Genomic DNA, 18,506 nt, shown 5'->3' on the forward strand with positions numbered 1-18,506 from the left:
CGTACAACTTTTAGATGATTAGGAATAACTGAGACTTTTTCTTCTATTTCACGTACTAACTTAGGACCTACTAATTTTCTATCACTATACTACAACCAACAAGTGGGAGTTCTACACCTTCTACTATACAAAGTTTCAAATGGAGACATTTTCAGACTGGCATGATAACTATTGTTATATGAAATTCAACCAGAGGAAAATACTTTTCCCAATTCAGCCCAAATCAATTACACAACCTCTTAACATATCCTCCAGAACTTGAATGACTCTTTCAAACTAACCGTTTGTCTGAAGGTGGAATGCAATACTGAATTACAACTTATTTCCCAATGATACCTGTAATTGTTTCCAAAATATTAAAGTAAAACTTGGATCTCTATTTGAAACTATAGAAGATGGAATTCCATACAAACGCATTATCTTAGAAATATAGAGCTCAACTAATCTTTTCAAAGAATAAATAGCATACACTGGCAGGAAATGGGCTAATTTAATCACCCAAGCTAAATTTTTCTTTAAAGAATTGAGAGGTAGCCCTGATACAAAGTCCATGGTAATTTTTATCCCATTTCCATTTTGGTATCTCTAAAGGATATAACTTACCCAAGGGAACTTGATGCTCTACTTTAACTCTTTGGCAAGTCAAACAAGTTGAAAAGTATTCTATGATTTCCCCCCTTCATTCCAAGCCACCAGCATAAGCTTTTCTAATCTCTATACATATTGATACTCCTTAGATGGAGTGAAAAGGGTCCCTGATGAGCTTCCCTTAGAAGTTTTTTTCTTAAGCCATTCCCAACTGGTACATACATTATTTCCATGAATCACAGTTCACCATTTTTACCCAAACTGAAATTTGTTGCATTACTAGACATCATACGTTGCTTATACATATCACATTATGCATCTTTCATCTGCTCTTCTAGAATTTGAAAGAGAAAGGTTGGCTTAATAGTTAACTCTGCCAATAATGATTCATCACCAACCATACTCATTTTTGCTCCTAGTGATGTTAATGCTGCCACTGTTTTTCTACCTAAAGCATCAGCCGCGACATTTGCTTTTCCAGGGTGATACTCTATAAACAAATCATAATCTTTCAGAAGCTCTATCCAACGTCTTGGGCATAGATTCAAATCTTTCTATTCAACAAATACTTCAAACTATTGTGATCAGAAAATAAATGACACTTCTCTCCATAAAAATAGTGTCTCTATATCTTCAACACTAATACTACTCCTGTCAGTTCCAAATCATGGGTTGGATAGCTCTGCTCATGAGGTTTGAGTTGGTGTGATGCATAAGCTATAACCTTACCCTTCTGCATAAGCACACATCGAACCTCATTTAGAGATGCATTAGTATAAACAGTATACTCTATACTAGACTTTGGCTGTGCTAAAACTGGAGCTTCAGTCAATACTGCTTTCAACTTCTCAAAACTTCGTTGACACTCATCAATTCATTCAAACCTTTCTTTCTTTTTTAATAGTTTAGTGAGAGGATTTGCCAACATTGAAAATCCTTTCACAAACCTTCTTTAATAGCCTGCTAGCCCCCAAAAGTTGCGAACTTTAGTGAAATTTTTGGGTGGACTCCATTCAAGTAATGCTTTCACCTTGTTAAGATCTACTTAATACCTTCAGCAGAGATCACATGGCTTAGAAAATGTACTTCTCTCAACCAGAATTCATATTTACTGAACTTGGCATATAACTAATTTTCATGTAATGTTCTCCACACAATTTTCAAATGTTCCTCACGATCATCTTCATTCTTAGAGTAAACCAAAATCTCATCAATAAAAACTACCAAAAACTAATCCAAATATGGCTAAAACACTCTATTCATAAAGTCCATAAATATTGTAGAAGCATTAGTTAAACGAAAGGGCATTACTAAAAATTCATAATGGTCAAGTCTTATCAAAAGGCAGTCTTAGGTACATTATCACCTCTGATCTTCACCTGATAATATTCAGATCTCATATCAATTTTAGAGAAAACTGTAGCCCCACACAACTGATCAAACAAATCTTCAATTCTGGGTAGAAGATACATAGGCGATGATCTATACATAGGCGCAATGTTCCATATTTCTTCTCTACAAACATAATTGATACACCCCATAGTGTCACACTCTATCTTATAAATCCCTTATTTAGAAGATCTTGCAACTATGCTTTCAAATCTTTCAATTCTAATGGTGCCATTTTGTAGGGAGTACAGGAGATAGGTGTTATATTAGGTTCCAATTCAATTGAAAACTCTACCTCTCTCTCTCAGATGGTATCCTTGGAAGCACATCTAGAAGTTCCTTTACTACTAGAACTTGACTAATGTCCTTTATTAAGTAAGATGAATTCGTAATGTACGCAAATAAGTATCTGCACCCTTAACTATGAATTTTTTTGTGGATACAACAGATATTATTATGTTAGCCAAACCAGTCTGTATGTTGGGCATTAATACTTCCTTACCCTCAAAAGTTAATAGACACACACCTCTAGCACGACAGTCTACCATAGCATTATGTCTAGTCATCCAATCCAATCCCAAGATAGTGTCAACCTTATAGAAACCCAATAACAATAAGTCTGCCAAGATTATATATTCACCAAACACCAACGGGCAATTCTTTATCATCTTATTAACTATAGTACTCTGACCTAGTGGATTAGTTGCTAACACATTCATTTTAGAATATACAACTTCAAGACTTAGACCCTCAACAACTTTAATACAAATATAAGAATGAGTGGATCCTGGACCTATTAATGCATAAATACTATTTTCGAGGAAAGAAAATTTACTTGTTAAAATTTCTAGTAGATTAACATCTTCCTTTGCTTTTATTACATGCGCTCAAGCAGATACTCCAGAACTTGGCTTACTAAATTTTTTCTCACTACACTGAGCCAGACTTTGTTGCCATTCCAAATTTAGTCTCTTGCTAAAACTTCTGAGCCCATGAACAGACTACTCTGTGCTTGCTTCTAACTTGGAGAGACAATCCTCAGCCAAATGATCCTTAGATCCACATTCAAAACATGACCCAGACCATCTCCAATATTCTCCTCCATGAATTCTTCCACAATATTCACAATTAACATTTCTCATTACTCTAGACCCTCTAGAGCTTGCCATAGAAACAGTTGGTCTACTAAATCCTTCCCACTTGAAACTCATAGGTTGTGAATCTCTTCTTGAAGTTGAAAAAGTTTGATATCTATGTTTCTTAAAATTTGTTAGAGGGGGAGGGATAAACTTTTATGTTCAAAAGCTACTACTAGAGCAGAAATTTCATCTCTTAATCCCCACTCAAACTTATCACACATTTCTTTGTTTAACTGGAACATGTTTTTAGCATATATAATGAGTCTAACAAATTCTCATTCATATTCTATTATAAACATCCTTGCTTGTCTAGGATAAAAAATTATTTCTTCATATGTTCTACAAACATCTGGTCCACATACCTTTCTCTGAAATTCTTTAGAAAGAAATTCCAATCAATAATCTCCTCAGGAGTTATACTAATCAATGTTTCCCAACATTGATAGGCTTCTCCTTCCAACAACGATATAACACACAAGAGATTGACTTCTGGTGTACATTTCAGTTCCTTTAACACCCTACAAACTCTAGAAAGCCACCGCTTAGCTACAGTAGGATCATCATCTTTATCACCTATAAATTCTTTAGCACCCCTCTTACAATCTTTTTTCACATGATCTTCTTTAGATAGAGTCACAATAGGTACTGTGGTATAGGTTGTGTTGGGCAAACCACTTCTGATTAAGGTTGTCGAGGTTGTTGAGGTTGAGGCACTTGAGTATTCCCAACAAAGTAGTCAAACATTTGTGTCATCATCGTAAAGAAAACATTCCTGAAAGCATTTTCAATTGCTCTCAAGCCAACTGTAGGTGCTTGTTCTGGAACAAGAGGCACATGACTTTCAGTTTCTTCTTTAATCGTTTCTCTAGATCCTTCAGATATCCTTTTCAAAGCTACAAGAAATTTAAATTAGTTTAACACATTTAAGGACTAAGCTAAAGGCATATCATGCATGATGAGGCTTGACTCCCTTTGGTTTTTCGAGAATCGACTCAACCTTGAATCTGATACCAAAATTGTAACACGCCAAACCCTACCTTGTAACAAAATCTAAATATAGTGTGTCACTACTAAAATAAAGTTAAGTTTAAAACATTTTGGTGAAAGCTTTATATCATTCTTACAAAGTTTTAAATATAAGACTTATATTAGTTGTTGTTTTACCAAGTTTAGAATGAAAACATCAAAAGTTAAAAAAAAAACTAATATACAAACCTTATGGTGTATAAGTTCAAATATAATAATTTCATTAAAAAGAATATATTAATTTAAAACCAAACATTAATACTTTATAGGAACCTCATAAAAACAAAGTATTAACAAAATAAAAGTTCTTAGTACAAATCATTTCCAAATACACTTATACGCCACCCTCACGAGTCATGCACGATACAAAACAAAGCAGTCATCTCACGATAGTGATAGTAGTCTAGCATACTCCTTCTAACAAAGCCTTCCTTCAATCAGCAAGCTTGAGAAGGAAATGTAACAAATTAAGTTCATACAAACTTAATGAGTTCCAAAGAGAAATCATATATAACATTACTGATAGTATAATTGAACCTTTTAAAAGGTTTCACACACATTCACTAAGTACGCCTAATAGCATATACATAACACAAACAGACTCATTCTGCCAACTTACTTATCACTTGAGCGGATCTTGTATGCCAGCTCAATATAACTCAAATGAATCCATTCTCATGCCAGCCAAATACCCAAAATTCAAAATCAGAAACATAACATTTAGTCTTATTCACATACATTATCTCCCTAAACTCCTTATATCATTTTCATTTAGAATAACATGTTTTATCACGATCTTTCAATCTGTTTTGCAATATGGTTGCCCTACCAGAGGCTACACAAACATGTCTCCTCATCTCCATCACCTCATATCATTTTATATCATATCATTTTATATCATATCAGAAGCAGATGGTAGTGGCTTAAGCATGAAGAATGACGCTAATTTCATATCATAAACAAACTGCATTCAGACTGAAGACTTTGGATAACCATTATTCACACAACACCATACAACATCTTACAACCATTACAGAGGAGGATTAGTTACCTTACATGAATTATAAAATAAACAAAATTACAATATATGGAAGTAAGAAAGAGCTCACCAAAAACTCTAACACATGTCTATAAAGTAGGTCCTTTGCCTTTATCACTTGGACCTTCGTTAACTTCTTAAGCTAAAATAAAGATAAATAAACATATCAGATCATCAATCTATCAAATTTGATCATACATGCAAGAATCAATAACACTAAATCCAGAATCAGGAAGTTTCCTTCCTCACATAATATTCTAACATCTATGCATGCAGAATGAGAAATATGTAACTGACTTAGAGGGTAACCTAAGGTTCATTAGCAATTACTAGTGAGCTGGTACTAACATAGAAGTTAGTTGAATAATGTGACCTTAATTCAAAGAGGTTTTCTGAACTTAGGTTTTTTTTAAATATTTTTCAAATGTAATCAATGAAGAAGAAGTAAATGTGAAAGTGTTCAGAAAGATCACCGCTATCCTTATATACTTAAGCTCGGAGACAAGGATTAGTGAATAATTAGATAATTCCACTAACACTCTTAATTCTCATGATTAAGTGCACTTAACATGATCTAAGTCTTATCATTTACAGTACTCTAGTTCCATTCTAACTAAATCTCAACTTAGCTAACCAAATTATCACACTTAAATAATAATAAAAAACATAAACAGCTACAAACTTAACGAGTTCGCCCAAAGCATCTAGGTTGAACGAATACTTAATAGAAGAGTCTGCCAAATCACAAAACTCACCAAAACTAAGAGTTCGCGAAATAGTTTAATACACATATATATGTACTTAGTTAAGACAAACATTTTTGCTTAAATCTATCCTTATTTTACCAACTACATGCCAAACAGTAATTAGATACAGATACTTCACCAGGCAGGCTATTACATGTTTAACATCAATATTTTCTAATTGTATCATAGAATATATATCCAACAAAGATAACAATCAAATATCGTATAACAAGCATATGCACATTCATTAAACATATTAAAAATACATTGAATAGTCCATTATACACATATTTATTTAGTGTACCTCATACGTATCAAGGAGTCAAACCTTTCAAACATTTTCACCTTTGATATCTTTCTAATTCCAGTTACTTATTAAGTTAAACATATAAAAACATATATTATTGAAAATGAATCATGAAAGCACAAATCGATCTCACTATCCGTTGCCCACTTTCGCCTTGGCCCTCGAAATTCTAACCTCGTCATTGGCTACTTTTGATAATTCATTTGCAAAATGGTATTAGTTCCACAATTAATCAAACATAGTCAAATAACCAAACATAAATGCCTACTTTACAATTAAGTCATTTTTTTAACCTTAAGCCCAAAACACTTGTATTTCACAATCTATTGGATAGACTCTAAATCCAACATCGTAATATACTACAAGGACCCTATTGTATCATTATTCACTGTTAATGTAACACCCCTCACCAGTATCTATCACCAGATTAGGGTTACGGGATGCTACATTAAATAATAGAACATAATCATGCTATTTCAATTCAAAACTTATTAAAACATTCATTAATAATCAAATATTCAGTTAAGCATGTTATACATTCAAGATCAGGCTTAAATCGAGCTTACAAAAAGCTCTAAAAATAATTTAGAACTAAGCAGGGACTAATTTGAAACTTTTTAAAAAAGTGTGGCAAAAATAAAAAATAGGGGTCACAAGGTCGTGTGGCAGGCTAAGGTCGTGTGGAGCTAAACCACACAATCATGTACTCCAACTGTGTACAAGGCTAATGTCGTGTAATGCAGGGTCACACATCTGTGCTGCCAGGCCGTGTAACTAATTGTGACCATGTAGACCTAATTGTAAAACTTTGAAAACATTCACACGGTCGTGTGGCTAGGTCATGTGAGTGAATGAGGTCATGTCAGTAGCCTTGCACCTAAATTACCAATGGCACACGGCCATGTTAACCAACCATGTATGTCACACGATTGTGCGACAAACCGTGTGACATCAAAATGGTCATTTTTCAAATGATGAAATCCAAACGTATGCTCATTACCAAAACAAAAGTTCAAGTACATTTTATCTTGCCTAAAACACTTCATAAACTCAATCCAAAACATGATATAACACATCCTAATAGTGCCTAACCAATATGTCATTTGGCACCATCACAATCAAATTCAAAACATAAAACTCAATCATACCTACAAGCATATACCATCATAGTACCACTTACCAAAAATACTTTCCAAACTTTACCTTTTAACAAACCTAAAAATGCTTAAACTCCTACAAAGTTGACCGTATACGTGTATATGTCAATCATACATTGACCTTTGCACATATTCAAACTTACCATGCCATTGAAACAACTTAACCTAATGATTACATATACCACAACTATCAACTAGCATATATACCAAACATTTCATCCAAGATTACCATTTCCCAACCATTTCATGATCAAATATCAAGCACACCATCACCCCACATTCTATCATCATTTACCATATACATAAAACATAGTACTCATTAAATCCAACCCTATACAAGGCAACCATTACAAAAAAAATTACAACATCAACTTATAACTCTAACCATCAGCCCAAAATAACCTATATACATGCTACAAAACCAAGATAGAATGATTCAAAAGCTACCGAGGCTGAAACTTGATAGTGTGAGCCTTGAAGTTGATTTGACTACCTAGTTTCGTGAAATGCCAAGTACAAAAAACAAGAAACATGAAATGAAATAGAGTAAGCTTATATAGCTTAGTAAGTTCATAGTTAACTCTTAAATCAACTTACCTCAATCATGTAATTGAAATTTAAACAAGTAATATAAATATGCTAACCTGACATTCAATATACGAAAAAAGAGGTGAGATTTACATGAGTTCATATCACAAGATAATTCCACATGTTTAACGAATTCAATCCAAATCTTTCATATGCATTCATATTGTAATAACCAAAAATTCACGGGCACCGGAAAAGTGAGTTATAGGGCCTCCGTCTTAGTGAACCAAGTTTGTAAATATTTATTAGGAATATTTGTGAAGCTAGTCGTGTGTTTAATTAGGCTTTAATTAAGTGAAATTAGCTTAATTAAGAGAAATTAGGAAAAAGGGCTAAATTGAATAAGGGGTAAAAGCAGAATTATAGATTAATAAAAAGAAAGGGGGACCAAAATGGCAAATATACCATTCACCATAAATGATGCGGCAAATGTTGATAAAAATCTAAGATTTTTATTGTTTAATTATTATTAAATTATAATGTATATAATTATTTTGTTATATGGTAATTTATATTAGTTATAATTTAAAAATATTATATTATATGAATAAATAAAAAAATTTGCCAAATGGATGGTGATGATATTGTATAGTTGTAAAAAATATATATGTACATTTGTAATACTTATATTTAATTAGTAAATATATATTTATTATTTATTATTTATTATTACTAAGTAAAACATATTTATTAGATAAATAATTAAATTGTGAGATTTTTGTATAATAAACAAATTGGATAGTGACAATTGTAATAATGTAAATATATACATTTGTATTATATTTATTTACTTGAAAATTAAGTAAAAGATAGTTATTAATTAAATAATTATATTATCAAATTTTTGTGTATGATAAACAACTTAAGTGGTGACAAATGTAATGTAAATATGTGTTATTAAAATATATTTATTATAATTATTATTATAACTATTATCATTATTAACTAATATATATATAAGATATAAAAGAAATGAAATAAAGAAAGAAAGCAAAAGAAAGAATAGCAGAAGCCATTCGAAAACAAGAAGAAAGAAAAGGGAAAGAAAAGATAAAGGGAAAAACTAGGGTTTGAAGGTTTAAAGCTTTAATAGGTAAGTCAATTAAGTCTCTTTTACTTAATTTTGATGTTTTAGAAGCTTTAGAACAAGGTTTTGATGAAATTAAGTTAATACTTTGAAAGTTCATAGGTTTATAAGTATAATTCATGTTGAACAAAAAGATGAATTAGGGATTTAATTGAATGAATTTCAAGTTAGATTTAGTAAGGGATTGAATTATAAAAGAAGCCATAAGTTTTATGTTTAAAGGACTAAATTGAAAGAAATTTTAAATTATAATTTTATTATGAACATTAGACAGTTAAGTGAAATATGAAAGGAAATTGAATAGAAATGAAGTATGAATTGAATTATAAAAGTAAATGAGTTAATTAGGATTATATTAGAATTAGGGAATAAATTGAATAGAAATTCAATCATTTATTATAAATTAGTGCTGTAATTATTAAGTGTAAATTATTATTATTTTAGTAGTTAGCAAAGAACTCGAGGCATTGGTACCGAAAGGAAAGGAAAAGTTATCAAGGAGTAATCGAACAAATCTGGGTTTGTATTACTATAATTCAAATCTATTTATTATTAATTGTTATATTTTAATTAAAATGCATGGCAAGTAAAATTAGGTAAGCAATTGAAATGATGATATTGATTTGAATGAAATTGATTCAAAAATGTTTATGGCTATTGAAATTGAATGTGAACAAATTGGAAATTAAAAGTGATTTGAATTAAGTAATTGAATTATGAATTATGTGAATATTTGAAATGTATATTGATTGAAAAGTAATTAGTGATTTGAATTCGATTGGAAAATGAATTAAAAATATGAATTAAATAAAAGTGAATTAATTTATGAATATGTGTGAATATGTGAATTGTGTATTGAATTGAAAAGTAATACCATTGGGTGTATACTCAGCATACAATTTGTTTCTGTGTGCAGATTAGGTACAGAAATTTTGAAGAGTTGTATTTGAGATTACGAGTCTTCATCTCATCACATCTTCAAGCAACAAGAGGGTACGTTTTAAAAATTTGAATAGAATGACATGTACTTAGGAAAAAATTAGTATGTCCCAAGTAGTAGTAATGGATTTAAATATAAATTATTTAAATTTATTATTTGTCTGTTTTTATGTTCAAATATAATAGTAATTAGCCAAGAATTACTTAGGCATCAAATGTAATATTCCTATATCAGGTTCCTTGAGTCAAACATGGTATAGGGGTGTTACACATATATCATGACAATTCATTTGATGATTGGCCACACATTTTACTAGCTCGATGAATTATAGCAAATTAATTTGGATACTGGGGTAACTACACCACACCAGAAAGCATCGTATGCTATACAAAGGTGCTGTAGTGTAAACAGAGGCACGATTGTGCAATTAGAGGCACTAGAGTGCAAACAAAGATATTGATGTGTGGATCGATGCACCGAAGTGCATACCTGTACAAACGTGCATTCTTACCCTATTGGCATGCAAACTTTATATTAATCGTTTACTACATTCAAACGGGTAATTTAACCAAATTCATAACTTTCATAAGTTAGAGGCACTTCCATTTTTCTCAATACTCATGATGTAACAAGTTATAACCATTCTGAAATCACATACATCATATTTTACAAGTATTCAACAGTTTTCAAATAAGTCATTTCTCACCTTATACTCAATTTATGACATTCCAGTTCCCAATTCATAGATTTAAACATCATATATACATAACCCTAAACCCTAAATAATATATACACATTTCTATACCTATGAACTTACCTATTATATTTGGCTATCGAGTTGATTCGTAGGGACTATTCAACAATTTTCCCTTTTCCCTTATTTTCCTCCGTACAGTTCAATCTTTGATCTATATAATAATTAAATTCAATTTATCAAAGTCAATTACATTACTATGCTCACTTTCATGTATATGTCCTATTAATTTTATTTTTACAAAATTTCCCTCAACTTTTACACTTGTTTAATTTAGTCCTAAAAATCAAAACTATTATAACATTCACATTTAAACCCTAATACTTAAAACCAATTATAATTGCATCCTTAATCAGCCTTCAAATACTATAATTTATAGAAATTTCATGCTAAATTTAACATATTTTCATATTTGTAACGCCCCAATTTTCGGGAATTTTGTAAATGTTGGCATAGGTTTAATTATGTTAGTGGGCCTCTAGAAGGCCCAAGCTTAAGATAGAACCAGACAATTTTAGTTAATTTTTATTCCATAAGAAAAATGGGGTGAAATTATGAAATAGAACCTATGTGAAAATGTTTGAAAATGCTATAGGCTAAATTGAAGTGGCCAAATAAATAGGAGTGCAAAATAGGAGGATTTGCATGACAAACCTCCCATTTTACATGAAGTGGCCAGCCATCATGTTGTTGTAGACAATATGAGCACTTGATATCCATAATTCATGGTACAAATTGATAATGGGTTAGGTAAATGTTCCATGATAATGGATTAGGTAAATATTCCATGATAATGGGTTAGGTAAATATTCCATGATAATGGTTTACGTAAATGTTCCAAGATGGGAATTTCATGTCTTTTGTATTAAAGAATTAAATGGATGAAATATGAAATTTTATTAAAAAAAAAGGGGTGAAAAGAACAAAGTTTTGTCCATCTTTGTTCATCATAGCCTAAAGTTAGAGAAGAGAAAGGAGAGGAGAAAGCTCTTGAATGTTCGGTCACTTGGGGAAGAAAAATTGAAGGTAAGTTCATGGTAGTTTGCTTTTATTTTGAGGTTCATGAGTTCTTCTTGATTCTACCTTAACTCTTGAAGCATATTTTGGTTTTTAGCTGTGCTGTGAGCATTTGGTCATGAATTAAAATGAAGGAAATGGTTGTTGTTTCATGTTCTTTTGATAAAAAATGGAAGATAGGTGAAGTTGAGCCAAACAAATAACATGCATGTGCCTTAGATGCTAAAGGGAAAAATCGGCTAACATGTTGTGCTTTAAAATGATGAAAAGGAGATTATACTTAAGTAAAATCATAGATATGTGATGATTGATTGGTGATATACATGTTTAAATAACATGCATGCAAGTTAGTGTGAAAGAGTGAATTTGATAATAAATCTGCTTGGGACAGCAGCAATAATGTGACTTTGGAAAATCACCATAAATTGTGGGAGATGAATTAGAAGCTGAATAAATTATGTAATTAAATCTTGTTGAGTCTAGTTTTAAATGAAATAAATGAGAACATATTTTGAATTCTTTACAATGAGAAATTTGATTCGTAATGAAGAGTGGTCAGATTAGTGAAACAGTGAAACATGGGAAACTTTAAGAAAATCTGGTATTGATTGGCCATACCAAAAATTCTGAAAATTTTATGGATAGAAGATATATGAGTCTATTTTCAGGGAAAATTAACGGCACTTGATTTGGAGTTTCGTAGCTCCAGTTATAAATAATTTAGTGACTGTTGCTCAAGAAGACAGCTTGCAGTGAAATTATGATTATGTGGTAAACATTGACAAAAATTTGTTAATGAGTTGCTTATTGTTTTCTTATAAGCTTACTATGAACTGTAGGTGTGGTTGGCCGAATATTGTAAGGGGTTAATACGTAGTTCATATTTGAATAGTTAGATTAATGTGTTAGTAATCCAATTGTAGGCAGTTCGTGTGTGGATCTCGTCAGCATATCGTCGCAAACAAATGTGTAACTAACACCCTCTTTCTTAGTCTGGATCGGCAAAAGTCGAAATGCTGAAATGCCGAAAACTGGTATTTTGTAGATTTGCGAGTGTGCGAATGCTCGTGAGGTAAATCGATTAATGTTTTTGGTAAACTGCAAAATTTGGACTGCAAAGTGCATGATTTTTGTGCCCTCGATATTTTTGGGCTTAATGGGCCAAAATTGGAATGATGGGCCAACGGGCCCAATTCGGTAAGAACACTCGGTACATGATTCTGTTAGTACGTGAAAAGTAAGAATATGCATGAAAAACCCTAAAATAGATAAATTACTGAAATACCTTTAAAAGTGGAAAATTTACAGTTTTACCCCTAGTAGATAAATTACCGAAATACCCCTAGGGTTAAATTGACCTAAATGCATGTTTGATTGTTGTTATTTACTGCATGCCATGTTGTTATTATCTGATGCATGGGATTGGGATATTGACGGAGGAAGTACTGAAAGTGGCTTGTCCACGTACTGGAGGCTTTGCCTCAATTTACTGTTAACTGAGCAGCAAGGCTGCAACTGTGGAGTGTTGGGCTGGGTGGGTTGAGCTATTCCCCACATGGAGTGTAGGGCTGGTACGGGTGGAGTGTAGTGGTTGGTGGGTTGAGTAGTCTCCCCAAATGGGCTGGCATATGTTATTGATGTTGCATGTATTTTGAAATGGGCCTATGGGTCATACTGTTATCTGAATAAGGGGCTAAGGCCCAGTTTATTGTAATCTGAAAAGGGCTCTGGTCCAGTACCACTGTTACCTGAATGGGCTTAGGCCCAATGGGCTTGAGCTGACTTGGGCTTTGAATGGGTTTTCCTTACACACTGAGTTTCCCCAAACTCACCCCTTTTATTTTCATCCACGCAGGAAATCCCCAACCATGGTGGGCTTGGAGCTGTGAGGGAATTCGGAGTGGCCACCTGTTCTGAAAGTTTGATTTTCTTCTGGTGAACTGGACATCCTTTTATTTACGTTTGAAGTTTTGGGTTTTTAAATGTAATAAGGCCGCTTAATTATTTTTGATGGTTTTAATATGTATTACTAAGATAGATATTACTTATTTTAACTGTTGAAATTGGATAGCTTTAGGGTGCGTTTTCAAAAAAAAAACAACAATTGATTCCAAAATAACACGACAACAAGCAAAGCTTCCGCAATGAAAGTATTTTCCAAAATTAATCACTTTTCCTAAAAATGACTCAATCAAATCAGTTTCCTAGAAATATACATGACGTTAAGGTGTGGCAATGGCGGTGTGCATGTCTAGGATTGGATCCGAAGGGAGCTTGGTACTTAAGTAGTCCGATAGACTCACCTCCTCTTTTCCGGTTTCCTACCTGGTGCACAGCTTCCATTCACTTTAACCTATAATGAAATTATCTTTTAAAACACTAAGTAGGTTTTTCTGGATCAACAATATAAAATGTTTTGAACGCTTCGATGTGGCATGTCGGATCCAGCCATAACGTCTGGGCCGGGTTTGGGATGCTACAATATTAGTCCCTAAGGTCAAAACTAACCAAAATTCCTTTACAAAATAGTCTTATTTAACAACTAAGCTCATAAATCTATCATTTAACCTCATGAACTAAAAAGCATGGTTAGTTTCAAAACCTTTAACAATTTTATGAAATAGTCCTTAAGTTATCTAGATTAAGCTACAACGATCTCAAAAACATAAAATTTACTCAAAATAGGCTTGAGTAACATTTACATACAATAATTTTTGTTTGGCCGAAAGATTCTAGGTGTTCTTCAATGGTTTTTCAATTTGGAGCTAAGAGAAAAAGAAGATGATGATGGGTTTCTAATTATTTTTATGTTTAATTAATTTTTAACTTTTATTTATTATAATTTATCATATGAAAATAAAGCATTAACCATCCATGGTAATCCATTATGGTCTAAATACCATATAAGTCCTACCACATATACTAAATAAATCATTTAATTAATTAAATTCAATAGTGATTAAGTTTTATATCTTTTACGATTTAGTCCTTTTTCCTTAATTAACTATTTGATCGCTAAAATTATTGGACTAAAAGTTAATATGATTCTATATAGATTCCTAAATATTATAAAATAATACTATTGGCTCGATCATTAGAAATTGAGGTTTCGAAAACACTAAAAAATGAGATGTTACCATTAAACCCCAAAAATTTTTATCCCTTGCACTTGGATCCTTATTTACACAAAATCAAGTAAATAACTTAAACACAATTCAAGTTTGAATCAACAGCTTTTACTACCTTAGAAATATGATCTAAACATGAACTAACTTAACATCCATTGTAACACCCCTAACCCGTATCCGTCGTCGGAATAGGGTTACAAGGCATTACTCGTATCAATCAAAACATAAATCATTCATTTTCACATAAAAATCAATCTTATATAATCACAATGTCCCTTATAAGGCTCTACGAGACCTTAAAACATGCTTAGAAGAAGTTCGGGAATAAATTGATAACATTTGAAAACTTTGGGAAACTTAGAAAATTTTCATTCAATTAAGGGTCACACGCCGGTGTGAACAGGCCGTGTGCCTCACATGTGTACCATGGTCGTGAGGAAAATGGAGGGGTTACTGACTTGGGTCACACGGCCAGCCACACGCCTATGTGACAACCCCTGTGTCACACACGGGCAGTAGACATGCCCATGTCTCTAGGTCGTGTCAAACTTGTAGGGTATACTGCCTTAATTCGAAGGACTACCACAGGGGACACACGGCCTTGTAGTATGACCATGTGTCGTACACGGCTAAGACACACGCTCGTGTCTCTGTCTGTATAGACAAACATAGGATATTTACAAAGCCGATTGACCATTGTTTTCTCATGCACCCATAGCAACCAAAATGGTACCATTTCAATACATTCTTAGGCAGCCTAAAACATACCAATTTGTATACAATTCAACCTAAACTGTCCCAAACAGGGTCTTACACGAACTAGAATAACGATGCCAATGTCCCAGACATGGTCTTACATGTAATCACATCTCGGTAACCTAATGTCATGACATTTATATCCTATACTATTCCTAGGGTTCGTACGGGAATTTCGGATGTTGTAACTCTGTTGATTCTTGCTCGTATTTGCTCATTCAACATTCATAACAATTAAACGTGTATAATTCAATTTAAAAACATTTATTTGAATATGAACTTACCTCGTAGTCGGAATAGAGGGACTGGATCGAATATTCGATAACCTTCGATTTTCTCAAATCTAAATCCGATTTCTTTCTTTCTTGGTCTATATACATTCAAAATCAACTCTTTTATTCATCGACACATTCAATTTAGTCCACAAACACATATTTGGGCATTTTTACACTTTAGCCCCAAAAGTTCCACATTTTTACAATTTAGTCCCTATTTCACAAATACACAAAATTCATGAAATTTCATTAAACCCATGCCTAGCCTAATTTTATATAGCCCCCTAGCAGCCCATTTTTTTCATTTATTTACACTTTATCCCCACATTTTTATCTTTTCACAATTTAATCCCTAATTTGTATTTTCTTTAAAAATCACTTAACAAAACATATTAATCTTTCAACAATTATTCATTTTCCATCATCAACATTCAAAAACATCATGCTATCATCAATGGGAACTCAGAAATTTATCAACCAATTTAGAAATTAGGGTACGGGCTAGCTAGAATATGAAGCAACGATCACAAAAACGTAAAAATCATTAAAAATCGAGCTCGAAACATACCTCAATTGCTTGAATTAGTCTAACCAAATGAAAAGCCCTAGAATGGCTTTCTTCTTCTCTATTTTCGGTTCAAAAAGAAAGAAATATGGACAAAATTTATGTTTTGGTGTATTTTAATTAACTTATTTAATAATTACCAGATTAACCTTAACATTAAACCATTAATAAATCATATAATTCAAGGTCACTTATGTCCATCTCCACTATCAATGGTTTAATAACAATATAAGGACTTTAAAATTAATAAATCATAGAAATTAAACACTTTTAACTTATAGCATGCTACTTTTGCATTTTACGCAATTTAGTCCTTTCATCAAATTAAGCACTCAAACACTAAAATTATTTCACAAAATTTTCACACATATATAATCACATGCTATAAACACCAAAAATAATATTAAAATAATTTTTCAACCTCAAATTTATGGTCCCAAAACCACTATTCTGATTTTGCTAAAACCGGGCTGTTACAACTCTCCTCTCTTAGGGATTTTCGTCCTCGAAAATTTTACTAGTGAATAGGTTTGGATATTGCTTTCTCATAGCATCCTCGGGTTCTCATGTAGCTTTTTTAACCCCGTGTCGATGACATAATACTTTCACTAACGCTATTCTTTTATTTCTCAACTCTTTGATCTCACGAGCCAAAATTGGATTGGTTCTTCACTGTATGATAAATCTGGCTAAATTTTAACTTCAGTTGAGGAAATGACATGTGAAGGATCATATATGTATCGTCGCAGCATTGATACATGAAAAACATTGTGAATCTTCTCTAACTCACTCGTTAAAGCTAACAGATATGCAACTGGACCTATTCTTTCAATGATCTCATACAGACCGATAAATCTTGGACTCAATATCTTTCATGGAGATACTTCTCTAACTCACTCGAAGTATTTTCTTCCATGGAGATACTTTCAAAAGCACTTTATCTCCGATCTGAAACTCAATATCTTTCTATTTCAAGTTTGCGTATGATTTCTAATGATCTGTTGCTGCTTTCAGACTATAACAAATTACTTTCACTTTCTCATCAGTCTCTTTAATCAAATCGACCCCAAGAATCTTATTCTCACTAAGTTCAGTCTAGTACAACGGTGTTCGACACTTCTGACCATATAAAGCTTCGTATAATGCCATTTTAATACTCGATTGAAAACTGTTATTATACACGAATTCAATCAATGGTAAATATTTTTCCCACGTACCTTCAAACTCAAGAATGCAACATCTCAACATATCCTCGAGTATCTGTAACAACTCGATTTAGACCTTATTCAGAACGGTGGTTTTGAGACCCCGAATTCGAGTCAGAAAATTTTTAAAATATTATTTTATGTGTTTATTATGTGTGAATTTATATCCGTGAAATTTTTATTTTTTAATTTTGTCATTTGAGTGCTCGATTTAATAAAAGGGCTTAATCGCGTAAAATGAAAATTTGATGGTTAAATGTGAAAGGGTCAAATTGTTGTTGTCTTTTTAATTTGAGGTATTTATAATGCAATATTTCCATAGTTAAAGTGATGGACGGTTTAAGACATGGTTTATAATGGTTCATTATTTTATAACAAAGGTTAAATAGGTAAAATGATAATAATGTTATAATAATAAAACATAAAAAAATCAAAACCATGTGTTCATCTTTCCTACTTGACCGAATATGAAAAAGAAAGAAAGAAAATAAAGCTTTAAGGTTCAGCCATCATTTAAGCTTGATTAAGGTATGTAACTAGCTCGGTTTTTGATAATTTTTACGTTTTTGAGATCATTGAGTGTAATGTACAAAGCCCATGCTCGAATTTTTTATTTTGATGAATATTTTGATTTATTCCATTGATGAATAATTGAGCTTTATGATGTTAGATGATGAATTATGAACGATATGTTTTGGATTAATATATTTTGTATTGGAATTTTTTATGAATTTGAGTAATTAGGGCTAAATTGTAACATTAATAAATTGAGGGACTAAAATGTGAAATAAATGAAATGT

General features: G+C 32.1%; 1 protein-coding gene across 1 annotated transcript in view; it reads right to left on the bottom strand.

Annotated features, from left to right (window-relative positions):
• Nucleotides 1-899: 899 nt before the first annotated feature.
• LOC121218188 (uncharacterized) overlaps nucleotides 900-18,506 on the bottom strand; it is a 29,504-nt gene continuing 11,897 nt past the window's right edge. Inside the window, exons 3-7 of the mRNA XM_041094995.1 lie at nucleotides 3,831-4,009; nucleotides 3,479-3,711; nucleotides 1,968-2,103; nucleotides 1,235-1,432; nucleotides 900-1,142 (exon numbers count right to left, since the gene is read on the bottom strand). Of these exons, the coding sequence (XP_040950929.1) occupies nucleotides 900-1,142; nucleotides 1,235-1,432; nucleotides 1,968-2,103; nucleotides 3,479-3,711; nucleotides 3,831-4,009 (989 nt within the window). The remainder of the gene's footprint in view (nucleotides 1,143-1,234; nucleotides 1,433-1,967; nucleotides 2,104-3,478; nucleotides 3,712-3,830; nucleotides 4,010-18,506) is intronic.

The sequence above is a fragment of the Gossypium hirsutum genome, chromosome A03 (genome assembly GCF_007990345.1).
Source record: "Gossypium hirsutum isolate 1008001.06 chromosome A03, Gossypium_hirsutum_v2.1, whole genome shotgun sequence".
NCBI lineage: Eukaryota > Viridiplantae > Streptophyta > Magnoliopsida > Malvales > Malvaceae > Gossypium > Gossypium hirsutum.